Source organism: Alnus glutinosa, chromosome 8 (assembly GCF_958979055.1).
Source record: "Alnus glutinosa chromosome 8, dhAlnGlut1.1, whole genome shotgun sequence".
Taxonomy (NCBI): Eukaryota; Viridiplantae; Streptophyta; class Magnoliopsida; order Fagales; family Betulaceae; genus Alnus; species Alnus glutinosa.
The window spans coordinates 29,887,077-29,907,865 of NC_084893.1; the positions used below are offsets into that span (position 1 = coordinate 29,887,077).

Consider the following 20,789-nt stretch of genomic DNA (forward strand, 5'->3'; position numbering starts at 1 on the left):
CAGTGCATTTTAAAAATGTATATCTTTACATGCGAATTGAAAACACATTTTTTTTAATCTATTTTTTTTTATATATATATTTTTTAAAAGCATACTTTTTTTTTTTTTTTTTTTTTTTTTTTTTTTTTTATATAGATTTTAAAAGCATACTTCAAACATACATTTTTTACAATTTTAATTTAAAATCAAAATGTTGAGTATGCAAAATCGCAGCGGAAAGGCCTTCAATGTAAACTGTCGGGACCCATAAAAATATTGGGTTAAATACGTTCCACTCCATGTTATATAATGTCTTTATTTTTTATCTCTTGTGATTCTTTTGTATTACAGATGGTATATTAGGTTTGGCGAAATAGGAGATGGTACTTCCATTCAAAAATTGAAAGAAGTCCACGTCAGTGCTTCAACACCTGATAGGTGTTGACATGTGTCATATGCATTAAAAAACTAAAAATAATAAAACTTCGAAAAAATAAAAGCATTAATTTTTAATTTTTAATTTTTTTTAAAAAGAAAGGGGTGGCTATGGCCGGTTTGGGGGTGGCCGAACCACCCCCACTGCCCGAAGGGGGTGGTTTGACCACCCCCAAATAGAAAATATGGGTGGCAGAAACACCTCCAAAAGCCCACGGGATAGTTCGGCCACTCCGACAAGGCTAAAGAGGCAAAAAAAAAAGGTTAGTGGGTTTGGCCCTTAGAAGTGGCTAAACCCACCCCAAGCCAAATGGGGGTGGCTGAACTTTTTGGGCTGGTTTCGGCCACCTCCATTTTTTCTTTGGGGGTGACCAAGTCACCTCCTTTGGGCTATGGGGTGGCTCCTTCAATTATTATTATTATTTTTTAAATTTTATTATTTTTAGTTTTTTTTTTTTTAATGCATAAGAAATGGGTTATGTAGACTTTCATCCATTTTTGGAGGAAAGCACCATCTCCATTATTTGTTAAAATTAGGATACTTTCTCCCATATGAAACGAACCATAAGAAACAAGAAATATAGTAATTAAATCCCAAGGACCACGATGTATTTAACCCTTGAAAATTACCCCTAGGCCCTTACCGTCTATTTCTTTGCCTTCCAAGTTCCCAAAAGGGCCAAAACCAGTGGATAGATAAAGCGAAGAAAAAAAAGCCAATACTTTGCCCCCCCCCCCCCACTTCTCTCTCTCTCTAACCTTCTCGCGATCCAATAACCCCAAAAAAATCATTTTAATTTTCGACATAAAAACTCAATTAAAAATAAAGAAAGCTTTTGTCAACTATCATTTAATGGATTGATTTCGCCGACGATGCTTTTCATTTTCTGATTTTGGAACTTCCAGATCGAAACACTTCCGCCCAGTCTTGATTCGCACAAATAGGTGAATTTCATTCTATATTTTCTTTTTCGATTTTCAGATTATTTACTTAATTGTAATATATGTAGGACCTGGTTACGATCCTAGGGTTTTGTTTCTTTGATCTCTGCCTCTTTATTTTATTTATTTGTTTATTTATGATTTTTCTAGCTTGATTTGAAGCTGTTGATGAAAATTGTTCATTGTGTTGTTCACACTTTCTGCATCCGGGCTTTCGGTCCTTTTTTTTTTTTTTTTTTTTTAATTTTTTTTTTCCTGTGAATTGTTGTCTTCGATTTGCTATGTTCGCTCTCTCTTAATTTTTATTTTTAAATTTGGTTTTTGTTGGGGGGTGGGTTTGATTTCGTATTGTGTTGTAGTGAGCATGAGAGTCAGGATTATGTGCATGTCTTACGTGCAATTCTTTTCTGACATTTTGCCAAAAGTCAAAGGCTTTATTTAGCTAAGCCATTTGATTCATTGGGGGTATGCATTTTGTAATGTGCAGAGTTAGATTTATGCCCAGGACCCAGGTGGTCATTTGAAGCCATCACTTATTGTTGTTTTTGCTATTTGTTTTTTTTTCTATTGAATTTTTTGTATCCTGAATGATTGAAATATCATAATTGGATTCGCAATAGCATAAGAAATGATTAGGATATGCAAGTTATTTTGCTGTATAAGCTCCTTTGATGGTATGGATTCCACCTTTTTTTTTTTTCCCCAAATATCTCGGTTTATACCAAGGTTGGCATGCATGTTGAAACTTCGTGTTCGACTAATCTGATTGCAAAAATTGGGTAACAGAAATGTCATGGATGAGTTGGCTTAAATGCTGATTGTACTCCAAAACATCATGTAATTTTGCAATTATCCTTGACAGTGGTTATATGATGATCAATATTAGTTAATACTTAATAAATAGTTAACAAATGCAATACTTAAAAAGCATTTTAAGCTTGTAGTGTTGTAGCATTGTTATTAGATTTCACTATCTATTGCTACACAATTTGGGCTGAAGTATGATCTTGTTGTCTTTGCTGATGCTTTAATGCTTGTCTTGAATTTGTCTCGGAATAGGTGTGGAATTTTTAGAGAGAATATGTCCCAATACCAAGCAGACGATGCCGAATACATGGCGGATGAATATGAAATGGAAGATGTTGATGATGACATGGATGATGAGTTTCGTGGTAGAGAAATGGGTGGCTCAGAGTCTGATGCTGATGAATATGACCACTTGGTTTGTTTTTCTACTCAAATTCTTGGCGAGATTACACACACACACACACACGAAGAGGTGTGAAATGCGTGTCTGTGTGTGTATATGTATAGTTTCGACAAAAGAAGAATTTTTCATCTTATTTTATTCTAGTGTAAATTATCATCAATTTTTTTGGAGAGAGTTTGTTTTGAAATGTCTACACTTTACTTAGGCATATGTACATAGAATCACTTTCTGTCTCTGTTGCAGAATAGTAAGCTAGCCGATACTACTGCTGCTCAAGCTAGGAAAGGAAAAGACATCCAGGGGATCCCTTGGAATAGGCTTAGCATCACTAGAGAGAAATACCGGCAAACTAGGCTAGAACAATACAAGAACTATGAAAACATCCCTCATTCCGGAGAGGGGTCAGGAAAGGTAAAAGTTACTTCTTGTTACCTTTTTCATATATATATGACTGTTGACAATTGTGATTAACCGAATAAATTGATACAATTACCCCTTTTTTCTTTTTAATTATTTAAATCCATCTTAAACAGGATTGCCAAGTTACCAAGAAAGGAGGCACATACTATGAGTTCAGACGGAATTCGAGATCTGTGAAGTCAACCATTCTTCATTTTCAGGTTAGGTGAATGAAAGTTATTGTAATAACTGTAGGTTTTTTCCCCATTCCTTCTGAATTTGCTGATTCTTTTTCCCAGGTTGGTTGTAATTGGCTCTTCTTATTTGTGTAATTGGCTCAGATGAATTGATCTCATCAGGTCCCTTTGAGTAACAACTCTTTATGAGATGTATTTGCTAAAATGGGTTAGTTGAATTGCTTTGCTGACATGGACACCAGACGTGGATACGGCAATTAACACACTTAGGCGTGGTACTTCCTGGAAAGTAGGACTTGGGGTGTGATTGACTGATCTACACTTTTTTTGTTTGGTGATGCAGTTGAGGAACTTGGTTTGGGCTACCTCAAAGCATGATGTCTACCTTATGTCTCATTTTTCTGTCATCCATTGGTCCTCCTTAACCTGTAGCAAATCTGAAATTCTCAATGTCTCAGGGCATGTTGCACCATCAGAGGTGAGTGTTTGGGGCAAGAGATTTTGGTTTTATAAACAACCTTGGATTTATATATTGATTTCTTTTTTAGATGTAGAATAATGATTTCTCCCATGAAATCAATACATCTATTTTCTCATACAGAAACATCCCGGGAGTCTGTTGGAGGGATTTACTCAGACTCAAGTGAGTACTCTTGCTGTAAAAGATAAGTTGCTTGTTGCCGGAGGGTTCCAAGGAGAACTTATTTGCAAGGTAAGTTGCTTAGCTTTTCTATAGTCGCATTTATTCAATTTCTTCTGAAGAAGCATTGACGCCGCGGTGGATTTCCACCTATGTACATGTTGACAGCATGTACTTTTTTTCGCTAGTCACCTGTGCAGTATCAATTTTTTATGTATTCTTTTGATTATCCTGGCAATCAAGCTCTGAGAGAATACTGATACAAGATAAAGAAAACTTCTAAGATTTGTTAATTAACTAAGGTTGCTTGCTAGGCTTTTGATAACCACCGTCATCCAGCCATTATCTCTACCCCCTTTAAGAGTTATTAGTTTGCATTATGAACAATTCGTAAAACATCAGGGCTAAGTTTTTGGTTTTTTAATATTTTTTACTGGTTGACAGCATCTAGATCGGCCTGGAGTTAGTTTTTGTTCCAGGACGACTTATGATGATAATGCCATCACCAATGCTGTTGAGATCTACGTCAGCTCCAGGTATTTATTTGCCCCTTATCTTGGTGGTGGATCCATGAACTTTCAATAACTAACCTAATTAAACTTTTCTCTTTTAATTTTCAGTGGTGCAGTTCACTTCACGGCTTCAAATAATGACTCTGGAGTTAGAGACTTTGATATGGAGAAATTTCAGCTTACTAAGCACTTCCGATTTCCTTGGCCAGTGAATGTGAGCCCCTTGGATTGTTTTTCTGGTCATTTAGATTTATAATTGGACAGTTAGTAATTCTTGGTTATATATGCATGGATGGCCCTGTTTCTGACTGTTTATGCTTCGTGTCATGAGGTATGACTTGCATATGGTCTTTGATAGGGATAATTCCACTTCAAATAATACTCATGATCTACTCTTGCTTACAGACTGAATCCGTGTATTCAGTATACTATTCGGTTAATAGATTGAGATATGTACTAATAAAGTTTTAGTTATTAGAAAAAAGGTTCTTATATGCCATGTGGTTGGTCCAATTAATGAATTGAGTGTTGTGGTTTGTAAAGATTTTTGTAGCCTTTTAACTGCACAAATTACTGCGTTCTACAGAGAGTTGACTGTTACTTTGCTTGGGCATTAAAGCGACTGGTGTTTGGGTATCTGTCTTGCCAACAAAGGGTGACTTATAAATAATGAGGTGATTTTGTCAAGGATCAATTGATAGTCATGTCACATCATCTTGTTTACTGGGCCCTTTTATGTAGTACACAATCATTTGGTAGTTATTTGGCTATGCTTCTGTACTTGTAGCAATTTTGTCAGATCGGAGGGTATTTTGTAAAATGATGACCGACTCTTTGGGCCATGTTGGAGATGGTTTTGGTTTAAGATGCATTCATATATCCTATCTTTTATGTTCCAAAACTATGGGTTGGAATGTGTGCCGAGGCTTACATAGGTCAGAGACATAGTAAGTGTATCTATGGTAGTGGCATTATTGGGCAATAGATTACGTGGTAGACCCAATCACCTTGATGTTGCTTAGATTTTGGATAAATTGCGAACCATGGCTAGTTCACATCACCGTTAACAAGTGGATGCACCAGATTGTTGTGACATATTTTTCTTGGCTAATTTGCAGCATACTTCTCTAAGTCCTGATGGTAAACTCCTTATAATTGTTGGAGACAACCCAGATGGTATGATGGTGGACTCCCAAACCGGAAAGGTACTCTTTGCTTTTAATTCTATCATCTAAATTTGTGATTATCTATCTGGAGCATAGCCAAGCATGTGTAATTTGATTTTTTTTTTTCCTTGCAGACAGTTATGCCCTTGTGTGGGCACTTAGATTTCTCATTTGCATCAGCGTGGCACCCTGATGGTGTCACTTTTGCTACTGGAAACCAGGACAAAACCTGCCGGGTTTGGGATGTCCGAAATCTATCCAAGTCAGTTGCTGTTCTTAAGGGCAACCTTGGAGCCATTCGGTCGATCCGCTATACTTCTGATGGCCAGTATATGGCAATGGCAGAACCTGCTGACTTCGTACATGTGTATGATGTGAAAAATGGGTATGAGAAGGAACAGGAGATTGATTTCTTTGGAGAGATATCCGGCCTATCATTCAGTCCGGACACAGAGTCTCTTTTTATCGGAGTGTGGGATCGTACATATGGTAGTCTCCTTGATTATGGCCGATGCCGAAACTACTCATACCTCGATTCTCTAATTTGAGTTGAATGCGAAACCCACAAATAAGTGTGTTAGTGTTGCTGATTGGTTGGGGCAATGGAAAAAACTAGTACTATATGATGCAGTTGGAGAGGTTTTAGTTGTACATTTGGTATGTTGTGCAATTGTAGCTAATTGTTCTATTTTGTTGTAGCTGTGGATTTATAATGAAGTGTTTAAAAGGGAGGGGATGTACAGAAGATTGGAAAAGGCAATGCTTGTCCCAACAAGGGAAAAGAAAGAGAACCCGTGTGTCGTAGGGTAGATGGCTGGTTGGCCATCCTTCGTGTACCTTAGAAATTTTTATTACTTTTATGAGAACCTGTTTGGTGGAACGTATCAATGGTCGCAGCTGTTTTCTTTTTCTTCCCAATTCTATTTTCTTCTGCAATCGTGAATAGTAACAAGTCTGTTCCATGGGAGGCATACGCATTTTACCATACTGAAAGTCCAAAACCTTTTAGAAACAACATTGATACTGTTGAATACTCGGGCGCAGACTGCAAGATAAGCTTTAAGAGAAACCCTTTTCTCTAAACATGCAAGTAGTTTTCGCAATCATTATGTTTTGATATGCTATTATGTTGTGATTAATGATTTGTATTGAAATTGTTCCTCTTCATTTGATCTTTTTGTTTCATCGTAGTTATAGCAAAAGTTTGTAAGATCCTTGAAAGATAATTTCCTTCTCAAAAGCCTTGGCCCTTGGGAGGTCATATAAAGCTCAAACTACTCAAAAGGAAAAACCATGACTCTTATCGGTTATTGATGAAAAATGTTTGAATAACACAATTGCCAATGGAAAGAAGCAAACTTCAATTATGAATGATGAGATTGAATCTTCTAGCTAGAAGTTGTACATGTAGGACTAGCTCTTAAGTCATTTTCTTCTTATTAGCCTTAAGTGGCCTAGGGTCAGGCATAGAAAAGCTGATAGAAAATTGTAAATTTAATCATTTAATTAATATTTAAACACTTTTTTCTCACGGTTGTATTCAAACCCTCCCTTTATGAGTGAGATCCAATACGTAGAATGTTTAATTGAAATTATAGGTAAATTGTGAAGTTAAGGGTTGAACTCCAGTCCTGTTGTGACATAAATATTTCGAATTGCAAAAAAGCCAAAAAAAAAAAATAATAATAATAAAAAAAAAATGCCCCTTTATGTTTCGGATGGGATTCGAAGTGTGGTTGCAATCGTTTTTGCTTAATGGATTATGTACTGGGGAATTTCATCAAACTCGTCCCAGCGTGAAAGAACGCTGTACAAAAACAAAAATTCCGTTTTGTTCAAAATTGAACCCGACGTGAATCGAACACGCAACCTTCTGATCTGGAGTCAGACGCGCTACCATTGCGCCACGGATCCTTTGCTAAATAATCGTCCCATGAAAGACTTTAATCCTTCTGTACGAAACAAAAACAAAATTTACCATACCCCGGGGTTCACAGATTCGTAAGGAAAAATATCTGATCCAGAACTGGCCAATCAACAAAAGCCAAGTCATCTTCCAAATCTTTCTTCCACGATTCCCATCCGCACAATTGCTTCCGTTTTCTCCTGGCCATCGCTAGTGGAGTATATGATAATCTCATCTTCTTCTCCAACATATTTTCATAATCTAAGAGCTCAGATCAGATCAGCACAGCAGCAAGAAATGGCATCCTCCTCCACTCTGTACTCCACCCCAACCTTGTCACCCAGCATCCAGAGGGGTGGTTTGAGCCGCATGATCACTCCATCCAACATATCCTTCCAAGGCCTCAGGCCCCTCACCAAGCTGAAGCAGCCCACAACCAAGCTGAGCACGCTCACTTCCACCACCCCCAAAAGGAGCATTGTGAAGGCAGAGGCGCTCAACCCATCGCTGGTGATAAGCCTCAGCACAGGGCTCTCCCTCTTCTTGGGGAGGTTCGTCTTCTTCAACTTCCAGAGGGAGAACGTAGCGAAGCAGGTGCCTGAGCAGAACGGCCTCACGCACTTCGAGGCCGGCGACACTCGGGCCAAGGAGTACGTTAGCCTCCTCAAATCCAACGACCCAGTTGGCTTCAACATCGTCGACGTCCTCGCTTGGGGTTCCATCGGCCACATCGTTGCTTACTACATCTTGGCCACTTCCAGCAACGGCTATGATCCCAAGTTCTTTGACTGATTTTTTTCACCGTCCTGATCTGATCTGATCTGAGTCTACGCCACCCCATTGTTAATTTTCCGTTTAATCGCTCGATCTGTCTGCAACTTTGTAATATGTATAGTTTATTTTTAGCTGGGGAGGTTTCTTTTTTGTCTTTTGGTTTCATTTCCATATATGTTTGAATGTTTGATTCATGGGTTTGCAACTTTGCATGGAGAAGTGGTTAACAAGAATTGCAGAAGAAGGAAAAACAGAGCGTGAAAGATGGAGAGAAAAGAATTCTCGATTGATTTCATGCACTTGAGTGCTATTTTAATGTTATCTGGTAGATCGAGGGTTGTGCTTTCTTTCTTCTTTCCTCTCATCTTTTACCATGCCTTATGCCTATGCAAAATTTCACACTCCACGTACGTAGATTGTTTTTTTAGGGATGCCTTTTGCTTTTTAGCTTTTAAAAAAAAGCAAAAACTTAATTAACTTCAAACACAAAAAAACTCTTAAAAAATTTAAAACTGTATAGTTTTCTATTTATATCACACCACAATATTTTTTTAAAAAAATAATATATATATAAAACACCTTGTAAAAAGTTATATTAAGCAAATCATTTTTTCTTATTTGATTTGAGTTTCAAATTTTGACTTTTAACTCTTCAAGTTTTTCATTTTTCTTATTCCGTCAAAATTTCTTACGTGCCATTAGAATTTTGCTATATCACTTAAAAATTAATACATATATTTTTTTTAAAAAAATAAAATAAAAATAGTAGGCGAAGGGGGCCGCCAGTGCCACCCCAATGGAGAGGTGGCTCGCACGTTCACGCAGAGGCGGTGGCTCCATCGCTACTGTTGGGGGTGGATGCATGTGTGACTACTCCAAGTAAATGGAGGTGACTAATAACATAACAAAGATCTAACCCAAACAGAAGGGGTGGCTTTGTAGGCCAACGCAAGCAAAGGGCCGGGGTGGCTCACCTAACTACCCCAAGCAGAGGGGTTGGCAGTGTTGGCCACTCCCATTTGGTCGGGGTTCATTAATTGTGCAAGATAACCCAAGTAAAGGGATCAGTGGCCACGTGATGAAAAAAAAAAAAAAACCCGCCTCCAGCTCTTCAATCTCCCCCCTACACGCACCTCTCCGTCAACGACTTCCACCACCGTTGCAGTTGTTGTTGGTCTCTTTGATTTTTATTTTTTTTTTTCCTTTTGTTTCTCTATTGTATCTTTGTAGTTTTTCTGTTTTTTAAGCTTTTGGTGAGTTTTTATCTCCCTGTTCCTTGGTGGTTTCATCTTGTAGAGGAAATACCTTTTGTAACAGGAGTTCCTAATCGATGTTCTACAGTGTCTCTCTCTCAACAACTTCTTCACGATGATTGTTGGTGTTTGCTTTTTGAGCCTCGGGAAGGGTTTAGGCCTTTTGCAGTGCCCATTTGCCTTTGGTTGCCGCTTTTTAGCGGCCCTTGCACAGGACTGGGTTGTACATGGTTCATTTGGGATCATCTATATACCCATTTCTTGGTTACTGTTCTTCTTTTAGTATTTTTTTTTTTTTTTTTTTTTTTTTTGTGGGTATGTGTTATGAGTTTTTCTTGAGTAAAAGGGAATTAGCGAAGAACATGATAAAAATAGAGGGTAAAACGATGAACAAAGGCTCTTAGAGAGGCCTATCTCTCTTATACACATGGGCTCTTCGAGAGGCCCGAGCTCTCCAAGACTAATTACTAACTAGACTTAATATTGTCTCTTTTTTATCCCTTCCTTCTCCATTCTATTGGATTTTATAGGAGAGTGCCTTCCGCCACCTCATCCCCTTCTAGAGCCTTCTTGCCAACCAAATATTGTTAGCTCCTAGATACCTCCAGCTCACTACCTTCTAGAATACCTCTTATATCCCTTACATACCCATTATATCCCTTACATTATGTTGTTGGGGGAGCCCCCCCATTGGTTTCATCACATGTAGCCCATTTTTTCCATATTGATTAAGAAAAAAGAAAAAGAAAAAACCCAAAAAACGGGGGTGGTTATCATTTGAGTGGCGCGTGTGGCCACTCTAAGGAAAGGGAAGTTGGTTGCGCGTACCATCCCCCAGTCGTGGGTTGGAGCCACCCCTTCTGCTTAGGGTGGTCAAACTAGCGTCTCATCTATTACCCTTTATTTAATCTTATAAGTACTGAATTGGAATATAACAAAAAAAAAAAAAAAAAGATTTTGTGGTTGAAAAATAAAAAGAGACATATATTTAATTGCCATAAAACATTTCATTTCTATTTTGAATTGTGTATTTCATTTTCTTTATTTATATAATAGAAACATAGTATATAGTGAAAACAAAAATATTATCTTATCATTACATTTTATAATTTTAATTCCACTAAGCCTCCAACACAGGGCAGTGGCTCCGGCAGTTACTACTTGGCTATTATAGCATCCACTATGGATGATCTAAATTTCAATCTATTCTACATAATCAAAATCTACTTTTTATTAATTTAGATAACCACCTTTAAAATTATCCTTCAACCAATTATCTAAATTTATATCAATCTTATTAAAATAATCATTTTTAGTATTTTTTATTATTATTTTTGTTAAAACCTCATATCCACTCATCTCCACAAACACGAAATCATCTCACAGGCATTTCATCAACCAAACGACCTACACATTAAAGATCAAAATCACCCCACGGTAATTCACCACACCATTATCAACCAACTATAATTATCAGAATTATCACATAGACACACCACACAAACTACGCACAACCGGCAACCATCACAACATCACCATCGCACCAGACAATCGGCAACCATAACTACCGCACTAGACCAACAGAAACCTCCAGAAGATCGGCAACCCAAACCCAGAAACTTCCAAAAGATTGGCAACCCAAACCCATACGCCCCAACTCATAAACTTACAGAAAATTGGCAACCCGTACACATCCTTCCAACTCCTAATCAACAATCCGTACCTACCTTCCCAAATCCTAATATGAAACGGCATCGTTGGGTTTCACGGTTAGTCTACAGATCAATTGGATCAGGCCGACGAGGACCACAAGGAGGACGAAGTTCTTGGCGAAGATGAACACGGTGACCCATGGGTTATGCTAGGGCTTGTGTGGGAGGGACTTGCCAACGCAGTGAAGTGCCGCGTTGGTGGTGTTGGCCACAGGTTTCTTCGCTTGCTGGGCCTTTATTTGTCATTGCTGGTGGGGCTGGGTTAGGGAAGCAAGGCTTCGTTGACACTGAGCGATTCGACATTGGTGGTCCTCTTCTCGGTTGCCACCATACCCATCCTCCAAGCAAGACCGACTGAGAGAGAGAACACCAAAGAAGAACAAGTAAGAAAACGTGCGCAAAAAAAGAATAAGAAGCTTCAAGAGAGTGAGAGAAAGTAAGAAAAAATAATAATATATAGGGTTAAATACCCTACACACCATTGTGGTTTGCAAACTTTATTTTTTGCTCACTGAGTTTTAATTTTTGTCATAGGTGGTACATATGGTATGAGAAAATATGAAAATAGTATCTTCGTCAACTTTTCCATTCAAAACTGATTGAAATCCACGTTAGCGCCACATGACGCCATTCAAAATGCGACACGTGGCCACACTATATATATTAAAAAAATTTGAAGGCTTTTTTTTTAAAAAAAAAAAATTGTAGGGGTGGTTGAGTCACCCTCAGATCAGCCGGTTTGGGAGTCACCGAACTACCCCCGTGGCTTATGGGGGTGGCTCGGCCCACCTCAAGGCAAAAATAATTTTTTTTTGTCTTTTCCGTTTGGTCCTTAGGGGTGGCCGAACCAAGGGCCAAACCCTAAAAAAATAAAATAAAATTGAGGGTTTGGCCATTAGCCACCCCCAGGCCAAATGGGGGTGGCCGGCCACCCTCATGTGGCCCAAATCAGCCACACCTACAATTTTTTTTTTAAAGCCTTATAATTTTTTTTAAAAAAAATAGAAGAAAGTGTGATCACATGTCGCATTTTGAATGGTGCCACATGGCGCTGACGTGAATTCCCGTCAATTTTGGATGGAAAAATAGACGGAGGTACTATTTCCATCTTTTTCCATATCACATGTACCATCTATAATAAAAATTAAAACTCAAGAGGCAAAAAATAAAGTTTACAAACTATATGAAGTAATTTTATATTTAACCCTAAAATATAAGATACATTTGTGAACAGTATCACACCACATGAGGCGTGACACTGTTCACAAATGGATGATGCATCTATTCTAGCGTTGGGACCCATAATCCCATGGAGAGGTATTTTTGTTGTCTTTGTTTTGTTGCATAACCTATTGTGAATGCTCTTAGAGCTCTCATTCCTGTTGTGGCTCTCGAGTTCCCTTATTATTCCAACCATTTTCTTGATATGTGTACTGAGAATCTAAAGATATGTACCATTCATTTGGCCCATTCTCAGTTATTTTTAGACTTCTTGTTTGTTTGTTTGTTTTTCTGCAATATGATATTTGTACTATAATTTAATATTTGTCGACTCGCCCACCCTATTTTTGTTCTCTCTTTTCCTTTTTATAATCCTCGTCTTCTTCGGTCCCCTTGTGTTTGCTAAGAAAAGAAAAGAAAAGAAAAGAAAAGTAAAGTGATTCATATTCTTTACTGTAATGCTAAACTACATTTTTCATATAGTACAATATTGAGTGGTTGTCTCGATCAATATTTAAATTTTACTTCTTGTTTAAAATAAATAAATAAATAATTGGTTAAGATTGTGAAATAGTTTTATAGAATACAAAGAAATACAAAATTAGGCACAATATGAAAGTTGGTATCTTGCTTAATTAGTTTACCCTAATAAGCCTCAACAAAAACGACGACAAAATCTAATAAAATTCAGATCTTTGGAATATTCTTAAACTAAGCGCAGCTTTTATTATTGTTAATCAGATCGATAAGCTGCGCGCCGGTATCTTCAGGTTAGGAAAATCTTTAGCTTCTTTTACCTCTCTCTGACCTAAAATGTCGACCCACTATCACCATCTGTCCGAGGACCCAACAACAACAACAATTAATCATAACCCTTCAGCTATTTCAGCTCAGCAACAACAGCTTCGCACTGGGAGTGGGAGCGCAAATGGGCAATTACCAGTCTCCACCAAAAGCTCTTATCCTTCAGCCACGGCGTCCTATGAGGAAGTCTCTCAAAGTTCGGACATTTTCTGGGAAAAGCTCAAGGATTTTCACGATTCCTTCGGAACCAAATTCATGTAAGCGGGTTTTCTCAATATACCCTTGATTTTTGTCCTCCTTTTGTTTTTCTCAGATGGGTTTTCATTTATGATTGTTTTTCTTATCTGGGTCAGTGAATGAGCTGGGGTTCCCGTGCTTTTGCTGTGTAGTCCCAATTTTATGACAAATTTTTTACGCTTACAATGTAACCTTATCTGCCCCTCTTATCATGTTGCAATTGTCTATTTGCATATGTTGAAGTGAAGTATGTAGGATATGACCGTCTTAACGTTTTCAAGCGGATTGGTTACCTAAATAATGTTGGCCTCCTCTGTCTTTAACATATCAAGACTGGTGTTCGAATAAGCACCATTTTCAGTAGGGCATATGATAACAATCTTACTGTATTATGTTGCATCTCCAATTCAAGATTTGTGATTGGACAAGCATCACAAATCGGGAGGAACTTATTTTTTCACATTATTGGGATTTAACTCAAGGAATTGGTGACGGACTTTGTAAATTTAATGTATAATGTACCAGAATCTTGGGTACATCAATTGTAATTTTGACATTGGTTAGAAAATTAGGACCTTGGTGGGAATTAAAGTTAATGGTTTCCAATTGCTTATTCTCTTTTTCTTAGGTGAGTTGAAATCATAGTTAAAATTGCTATAGAAATACCAGTCTTGTAAAATTCATGCCACGTCGTGCTAATCTATAAGTTGGCCCTGAGTTATCATCATAATGACAGATGAGCACATCCACTCTTTCCTCTGTCTCCAATTCAAGATTTTTGTTTATAATGTCTAACTACAGCTTCTTGGTGTTATTCTTTGGGCATAAATCAGAAACGTTACGTTCAACCGTTCAAGAAATGGTGGAGCATGGGTCTCGTAATTTTCCTTGAAGATAGATATATAAGAGAAGAAAAGATGGGAATCCAGAAGGGTTTCATGGTTTGCAACATGTGAATCCACAATATGTTAGAAGTTACTAGTGACTAAATCTTCTCTTTTTAAGTAGGTGATTAGTGAATGATGCTTCGACCTTTGTCCCTTTAAATGAAGTAAAGGAATTCCTCCAATAGGCTTTTAGGGATAAAGTGGGTTGAGTTGTGAAACTTTTCCTGTTCCAAGATAGATACGTAATTAAATATATTCTGTTTGCTTATTGGTTTCATCATACTCTTTGTGATGATATTGTATTACGTATTATAAACCTCTCCCTACCTGCTAGCTGCATAACCCGTTTCCATTCTGTTTGCTTGCCTAATTTTCATGGAATACGATGTAGAGTGTAGAGAATATGAAAAATGGATGGAAAAGTGATTGATATCCTTTTATGCATTTTGTTTCTATAGGGTTCCTACTATAGCAAAAAGGATAATAGATCTACATCGCCTTTTTGTAGAAGTCACATCTCGAGGTGGCGTTGAAAAGGTATGGTTACTTTTTCTTTTTTCTTTTTTTTCCCGTGTAATTAGATTCTGTGTGCAGTATGTTAAGTCTGAGACAAAACCTAGTGTCACAAAAATGCTCATTATTCAGAACCCTCATATTCAAGGATTCAATTAAAGGATACTGTCAAGTGTGATTTTCTTCTCATGTGGCCTGCAGTGACTTTGTTTTTTGTTTTTACTTTTTCTTATAAAAATATCTTTTAAGAGATGAATGGGCCTACGAGTACAGCTGACTGTGATGCTGGGATGACTTTGAACTTTAAGTTGTCTCAATTAAGTTCTAAGTTAGCATACAGGTTTTTGAACGGGTGCAATTTGGTCTACGTCATAGTGTTGTTATTGAGGATATTTTCCATAGATATTTTCAATTCTTCTGAGATTTTTTTCTTCTTCTAATTCTTTTAATTTTCTCTTAACCTTGTTACAGGTTATTAGAGATCGTAAATGGAAAGAAGTAGTTGTGGCCTTCAATTTCCCCTCAACAATTACCAGTGCGTCATTTGTCTTACGCAAGAATTATCTATCATTGCTTTATCACTTTGAGCAGGTCTATTACTTCCACAAGCAAGTTCCTTCAAGCCCAATGCCTGGTAATAGGCATGACTCTTGTCTATCCAAATTAAGTTCTTTTAGTTTTTCCTGTGGGGTAGGTAATTATTTCTATTTTCTATTCTTGTAGTTCCTGTAAGCAGAAACCTTGTCAATGGGTCAGCCACACTAGAGGAAGGTGCCACTAGAAACGAATTGCCAGGTCAGGGTAAGTATAGTTACCAATTGGTGGTGTTTGTCTTTATTGCATTGGTTCTAATTATATAACTAATATTCATATTTGTCTTCCCAAGGTTTCCGGATAACATCTTTAATTTCTTAGTGTTAGGTTTTATGTTGGCTAATTAAGTGTTCAAATTAAGTTTGGTGCAAGTCTAAGGTTGTTAGTTAGATTGGGACTTTAACTGGAATACAAAAACTTGGTCAAATTCATGGTTGGAACTGCTTGGTCTGTACCTCAGTTGGAGAATGGTTGAACGAGACACTTTACATGAAATCAAGATTTTTTTTTTCTAAAACCATCCGGTCAGTATGGTAGTTGCACCATGCTCGAACAGGATACTTCAAAGCACAACAAGAAAGTTTCCATAACCTTTAGTCGGAGGGACGGTCAGACTCACGTTCGAACGAGTGTATTCAAGTGCATTAATTGGCAGTCCCAATATTGTTCGGTTGGTTCCACGGTTGATCAACGTCCGAACACCAAAAGGATTGCAACTGGCAGTGTTACTTGGTCAGACTCACTGTTGGACACCGTTTGAACGAAAGGAAGATTGCAACTAGGTAGAATTGTTTGATTGGATCCGTGGTCAGACCACGTCAGAATGCCAATAACATTTGAGTTGTGAAATCCTAGTTGCGTTTGAATGAGACATTTGTTCGTCCGAGCGCCGCCTTATAAAATTGCTTTTTCAATAACCGACTTGTACCAAAAAATTGGGTTTTCCCAGGGTCTATATAAACCTCAGTGCATGATTTTCCATAGACCTTGAGGCTATTATTAGTGTGCTAAGAGAAACATTTTGCATCCATATGCCGCCAATTTTATATCTCTCTTAGACTTTGTTTAAACCATACAAATTTCTAAAAACCTTCAGCCACTAGAGTCTCAGGTTGCAAGAGGAGACTTGACAGGAGAATTGGCCAGAGTTTTTGAGCTACTGCGGTAGAGACAAACATGTCGTTTGTTGGGTACACATCAGGTTTAATTAGAAATATTTTGCAAGTGTAAATTGTGTGTCATTTGATTATTCTAAGTGGATGAGTTTCCTGGCTTTTGCTGACCCGTAGTGGTTTTACTTTTGAATAATTCTTCAAAAGGTTTTCATTTTGTCACCAAACTTGTTGTGCTTGATTTATTTTATGCTTTGATTAATTTTGGTGATTGTGTGTGGTTGCAAAAATTTTAATTGATTGTGATTATTGCAAAATATCTATTCACCCTCCTTTAGTTGTTGTTTGGTGTAATTTCACTTAGTTTTGAACACTAGTTGTAGTGGTAGTAACAAGTACAGTTTGTGTGTGTGTATTGCACCACTAGGCGTGTACCACTGGTGGGTTTACGGAGCTTTCAAGCTTCAGGTTTATGGCTTGCATTCAAGTGACTCCCCATTTATAATGGGTTTCGATATGTCTGCTGGTCTGGATTGCATTGGAACCTTGAGCGTTTTATAGATTTACCTTTTAGTTGCTACTCTTAGAATTGCGTTGGAGAGTTTTTGAGAATCTTAGAATTGGTTTGCTCTTTCATTCACATCTTTGAGTTTAGTCTTTGACTACAGACATCCATCATTAGTGATTGAGCTTGTACGATGTCCCTTTGCAGTAACTTCCTCAAATTGTAATTAAGAAAGATGAACAACAGTGGGGATTTTATTAGGGAAGCTATGTATGGGATTTATGAACTTGTGCTCTCAAAGTTTGTACATTTCCCCTAATGCATGTATAATAAATTTTTTCAAGTGGTTGGCTGTATGTTAGCATGTATAGCTGCAATAAAGATCTTTGCTGTCTGTCTCATATGCAGCTACTCCAATACTGCCGCTTGGCTGTGTGGTGACTGGAACAATTGATGGAAAATTTGATAATGGATATCTCGTTACTGTGAACCTGGGTACTGATCAGCTTAAAGGTGTCCTGTATCATATTCCTCAACATGTTTCTAAGGGTTCTCGCCGGAACCGAAAGAGATCCAGGTTGGCATTACGTGATCCATCTCGGCCCAAATCAAACAGAAGTGGTTACAATTTCTTCTTTGCTGAGCATTATGCCAGGCTAAAGCCTTCGTACTATGGGCAAGAGAAAGCCATCAGCAAAAATATTGGGCTCCTTTGGAGCAATCTCACAGAAGCTGAAAAACAGGTAGATGATACATAATTTCTTCTTCCTTCTTTAGTAACTCTGTCGTTCTTTTTTTTGTTTAGCTATATTGATGTCCGATTTGCTGGATAGATTGTTAAGGACTTGTGACATGTGACATATATATATATATATATATATATATATATATATATATATATATATATATATATATATATATATATATATATATATTTTTTTTTTTCTAGTTTGCGGATTTTTATCTCTATCAGAAGTATCTATTTACAACATTTAGTCCCTTCTATGCAGGTTTATCAGGAGAAAGGGTTGAGAGACAAGGAGAGATACAGGACTGAAATGATGGAGTATAAATCTTCCTATGATTCAACACCTCATTAGTCTCCATTTTGGAGGTTAATTTGGCAACCATTTCTTTGGACGCCAGCTTCCTCTCAGCTTTTCTTCCTGTTGTTGTTTGTTAAAGTCTTTTAACCTTTTCCCCTCAATCTTTCCTTACAAAGACTACCCCGTAGTTTTGCCCTCGCAAAGATTGTGGGAGGTTAAAGGTGCAGATCTGTAACATAACTATAAATATTTAGAACACAATTGCATCACTTTACATGGTTTTGGAATGCTGTTAGAATCATGGAGCTCAGAGAGCTCTACAACGTAACGGTCCTCAACTTGAACCCATCTGGGCCCCTTCACACCCTTCTCTGTGCAATCAATCTCTGCTTTCTCTTTCAAACCCAATCATTGGCAGGTAAACCTTGTAAAGATGGCACCTTGCATCTGCCAAATATGGTGTAATCATTCTTCATAGCCTATCAGCTTTTGATTTGGTGGACCCAAAAGGCAGGTTCGGAGGTTCCGTTTGTACGACCTTTTGGGAAGGTGTCATTCTGTCTGCATACTTAACAGCATTGTTTTGTCTCGGCGGAAGAGCATTTTTTTTTTATTTATTATTTTTTTTTTGACACCAATAAAGTATATTTTTAATGTAAATTGCCTCCTTCCTTGGGAGTTCATTTGGGTTTGTGATTTCAAAAATTGTATTTTGAAAATGCGATTTCAAAAAATGCAGTAGAACGTTTGGTAAAATAATAGTATATAGTCTTTAAAATTGCGCGTTTTTAAAAAAGTAACTCATTATTTACGATTTGAAAATGCAGAATTTTTTACTTTATTAAATCTCAATTTTTTAAAAGCGTTTTTCCAAACTATGGATGCATTAGTCTTGTTGCTTTGAAGCCGCCATTAAATTCTCTTTCTCAACTTTGGCCGCCATTGGCACTTCCTGGAATGGGTCCATTCTCTTTGTTACAACTAGGTCCTCAATGTGACCCAAATGAAGAATCGGCACTCGCTGTCCTCTTTGCGGTCAAATTTGCCCATGCGCATAACTGTCAACAAAGTCTCCTTCATTGTCTGTCATACTTGGTCTCCAGAAATGCCACCTTACAACTGATTGGAGAGGTGTTCTTACTGTTTCTCATACTTTTGGTCTATTCAGCACTTTTGACAGCTAGATTGTCATTAAAATTGATAGGATCATAGGAATGCAAACTGCCTTACTCACAAGTCACAACATTGTTCATTGGGCCGCTATATCCCGTTTAACTAGTAGCTTTCTCACAGATTTGTGTCCCTGCTGAATTTACTTTTATATGGTGAAAATTACCCTCATTTTAATTTATTTTTGTGGCCTCCTATTTTTTGATAGACTTTTTACTTGTATTCCTATTTCAGTTGTATTCGGTTGTTTTTTGTTTACTTTGTAACTTTCTGATTTAAAAAAAAAAAAAAAAAAAAAAAAAAAAATTATGAGTCTTATACATCAATTTGTTGGTCTCGCAATGTGATTGGATATGGGAATGAGATGAACAATAGACCCCTTCCGGGTGGACCCCCAAAGACTTGAAAAAAATAAAAAATGTTAAGGGTATTCTAAGATTTGTTAATGGTGGCCCCCAAACCTTCCAATCCAGCCTATTTCAACTCCAAAACAAATCCTATCTCCCAACTTCTCAAATTTATGATTTCGTGACGTCGATGCTATCAAATATCAATGCCATTAGAATAAGACGATGAGATATGTTATTTGTATACATTTTTTTCTACATATTTTGTACATATGTTCACATTTGGTATGAGACCCATGCATGTGAGATGTGTCACACACGAAATATGAGTGTGTGTGCAAAATGTGTAAAAATATCATTTGCCATAAAGCGATTGACATATGAATTTGACTTGAGTTTTGTTTTAGTTGAGATTTGGACACGTGTCTGAATTTTAACATTTTTTAGTTTCAACCAAAACTAGACTTAAACCAAATCCGGCGTATAGAAGAATGAGACGATCCCCGAGATTGATTTCTACTCAATCTGTCAAATGGTAAATACATAACAAATAATTGGCTTATATATCATGTACATTTCAAAGAACATTGTGATATAGTAAGGTATATATGAATAAGGTTTATTAAAAAAAAAAAAAAAGAAAAATTTTTACAATTAATAAGTTGACAAAAAAAAAAAAAATCAATTTTTTTTTTTAGTGGAATACCAGTTGAGGACGGTACTAGATGGCCAAATTGGGTAGGCAGTTGGCTTCGATTTCCAACCTTCCAACTTGGGTACAGGCGGAGAGATTGTGGCTGAGCTGTAACCCATAAGCATCCAATGCCCACTTCTATTAAGGAAAGATTTGTAAATGCAAAATACGGGTAATTAATTCCCAACAATTCTTTTAATCTTCCAACCTTTTTTTATTATTATTATTTTTCACCACGATTAAAGCAGTAATTGGTGGAGCATACCAAATTGGTAGGCTGAAAATTGAAGCAGCAACAATTCAGATACAGACCCTTGTTCCATGAATGCTCATTTTTTTTTCTTCCTAGTTACCGTTTATCTTGTATGGTCTATTTAATGGTTCGAATTTTGTTTTGTTGTATCTAATAGTGTATATGTTGTCGTGTTATTTAAATATGTATATATAGTACCACGTTATTTAAAATTTGAAATGACGTGATAACATATACATCATGTGAAATTTAATTTGAATCCAAAGATAAATCCAAATCAA

At 37.1% G+C, this 20,789-nt stretch overlaps 3 protein-coding genes and 1 non-coding gene across 4 annotated transcripts; 3 read left to right on the plus strand and 1 right to left on the minus strand.

The window, feature by feature from the left end:
- Positions 1-1,135: 1,135 nt before the first annotated feature.
- On the plus strand, positions 1,136-6,368 carry LOC133875005 (uncharacterized WD repeat-containing protein C2A9.03-like). Its single transcript, XM_062312971.1, has 10 exons — positions 1,136-1,359; positions 2,416-2,578; positions 2,810-2,977; positions 3,100-3,186; positions 3,506-3,640; positions 3,764-3,874; positions 4,247-4,338; positions 4,423-4,528; positions 5,433-5,519; positions 5,615-6,368. Exons 2-10 carry the CDS (start codon positions 2,438-2,440, stop codon positions 6,026-6,028), a joined length of 1,341 nt encoding a protein of 446 aa, XP_062168955.1. The 5' UTR covers positions 1,136-1,359; positions 2,416-2,437; the 3' UTR covers positions 6,029-6,368.
- A 954-nt stretch (positions 6,369-7,322) lies between these two features.
- TRNAW-CCA (transfer RNA tryptophan (anticodon CCA)) lies at positions 7,323-7,394 on the minus strand. The gene has a single exon. It is a non-coding gene; the product is annotated as a tRNA-Trp (tRNA).
- Positions 7,395-7,602: 208 nt separating this feature from the next.
- On the plus strand, positions 7,603-8,506 carry LOC133874497 (photosystem I reaction center subunit V, chloroplastic). The gene has a single exon (XM_062312331.1). It carries the CDS (start codon positions 7,609-7,611, stop codon positions 8,176-8,178), a length of 570 nt encoding a protein of 189 aa, XP_062168315.1. The 5' UTR covers positions 7,603-7,608; the 3' UTR covers positions 8,179-8,506.
- Positions 8,507-13,007: 4,501 nt separating this feature from the next.
- LOC133876553 (high mobility group B protein 10) lies at positions 13,008-18,408 on the plus strand. Its single transcript, XM_062314854.1, has 6 exons — positions 13,008-13,407; positions 14,733-14,811; positions 15,259-15,421; positions 15,511-15,588; positions 17,407-17,741; positions 18,009-18,408. The coding sequence occupies exons 1-6, from the start codon at positions 13,160-13,162 to the stop codon at positions 18,096-18,098; spliced, it is 993 nt and encodes a 330-aa protein (XP_062170838.1). The 5' UTR covers positions 13,008-13,159; the 3' UTR covers positions 18,099-18,408.
- Positions 18,409-20,789: the final 2,381 nt, after the last annotated feature.

Coding starts and splice junctions, on each gene's coding strand:
- LOC133875005 (XM_062312971.1), top strand. CDS start 2,438: ATGTCCCAATACCAAGCAGACGATGCCGAATACATGGCGGATGAATAT. Junction 3,641..3,763: donor GGCATGTTGCACCATCAGAG/GTGAGTGTTTGG, acceptor TTTCTCATACAG/AAACATCCCGGGAGTCTGTT. Junction 4,339..4,422: donor GAGATCTACGTCAGCTCCAG/GTATTTATTTGC, acceptor TTTAATTTTCAG/TGGTGCAGTTCACTTCACGG.
- LOC133874497 (XM_062312331.1), top strand. CDS start 7,609: ATGATAATCTCATCTTCTTCTCCAACATATTTTCATAATCTAAGAGCT.
- LOC133876553 (XM_062314854.1), top strand. CDS start 13,160: ATGTCGACCCACTATCACCATCTGTCCGAGGACCCAACAACAACAACA. Junction 13,408..14,732: donor TCCTTCGGAACCAAATTCAT/GTAAGCGGGTTT, acceptor TTGTTTCTATAG/GGTTCCTACTATAGCAAAAA. Junction 17,742..18,008: donor TCACAGAAGCTGAAAAACAG/GTAGATGATACA, acceptor CCTTCTATGCAG/GTTTATCAGGAGAAAGGGTT.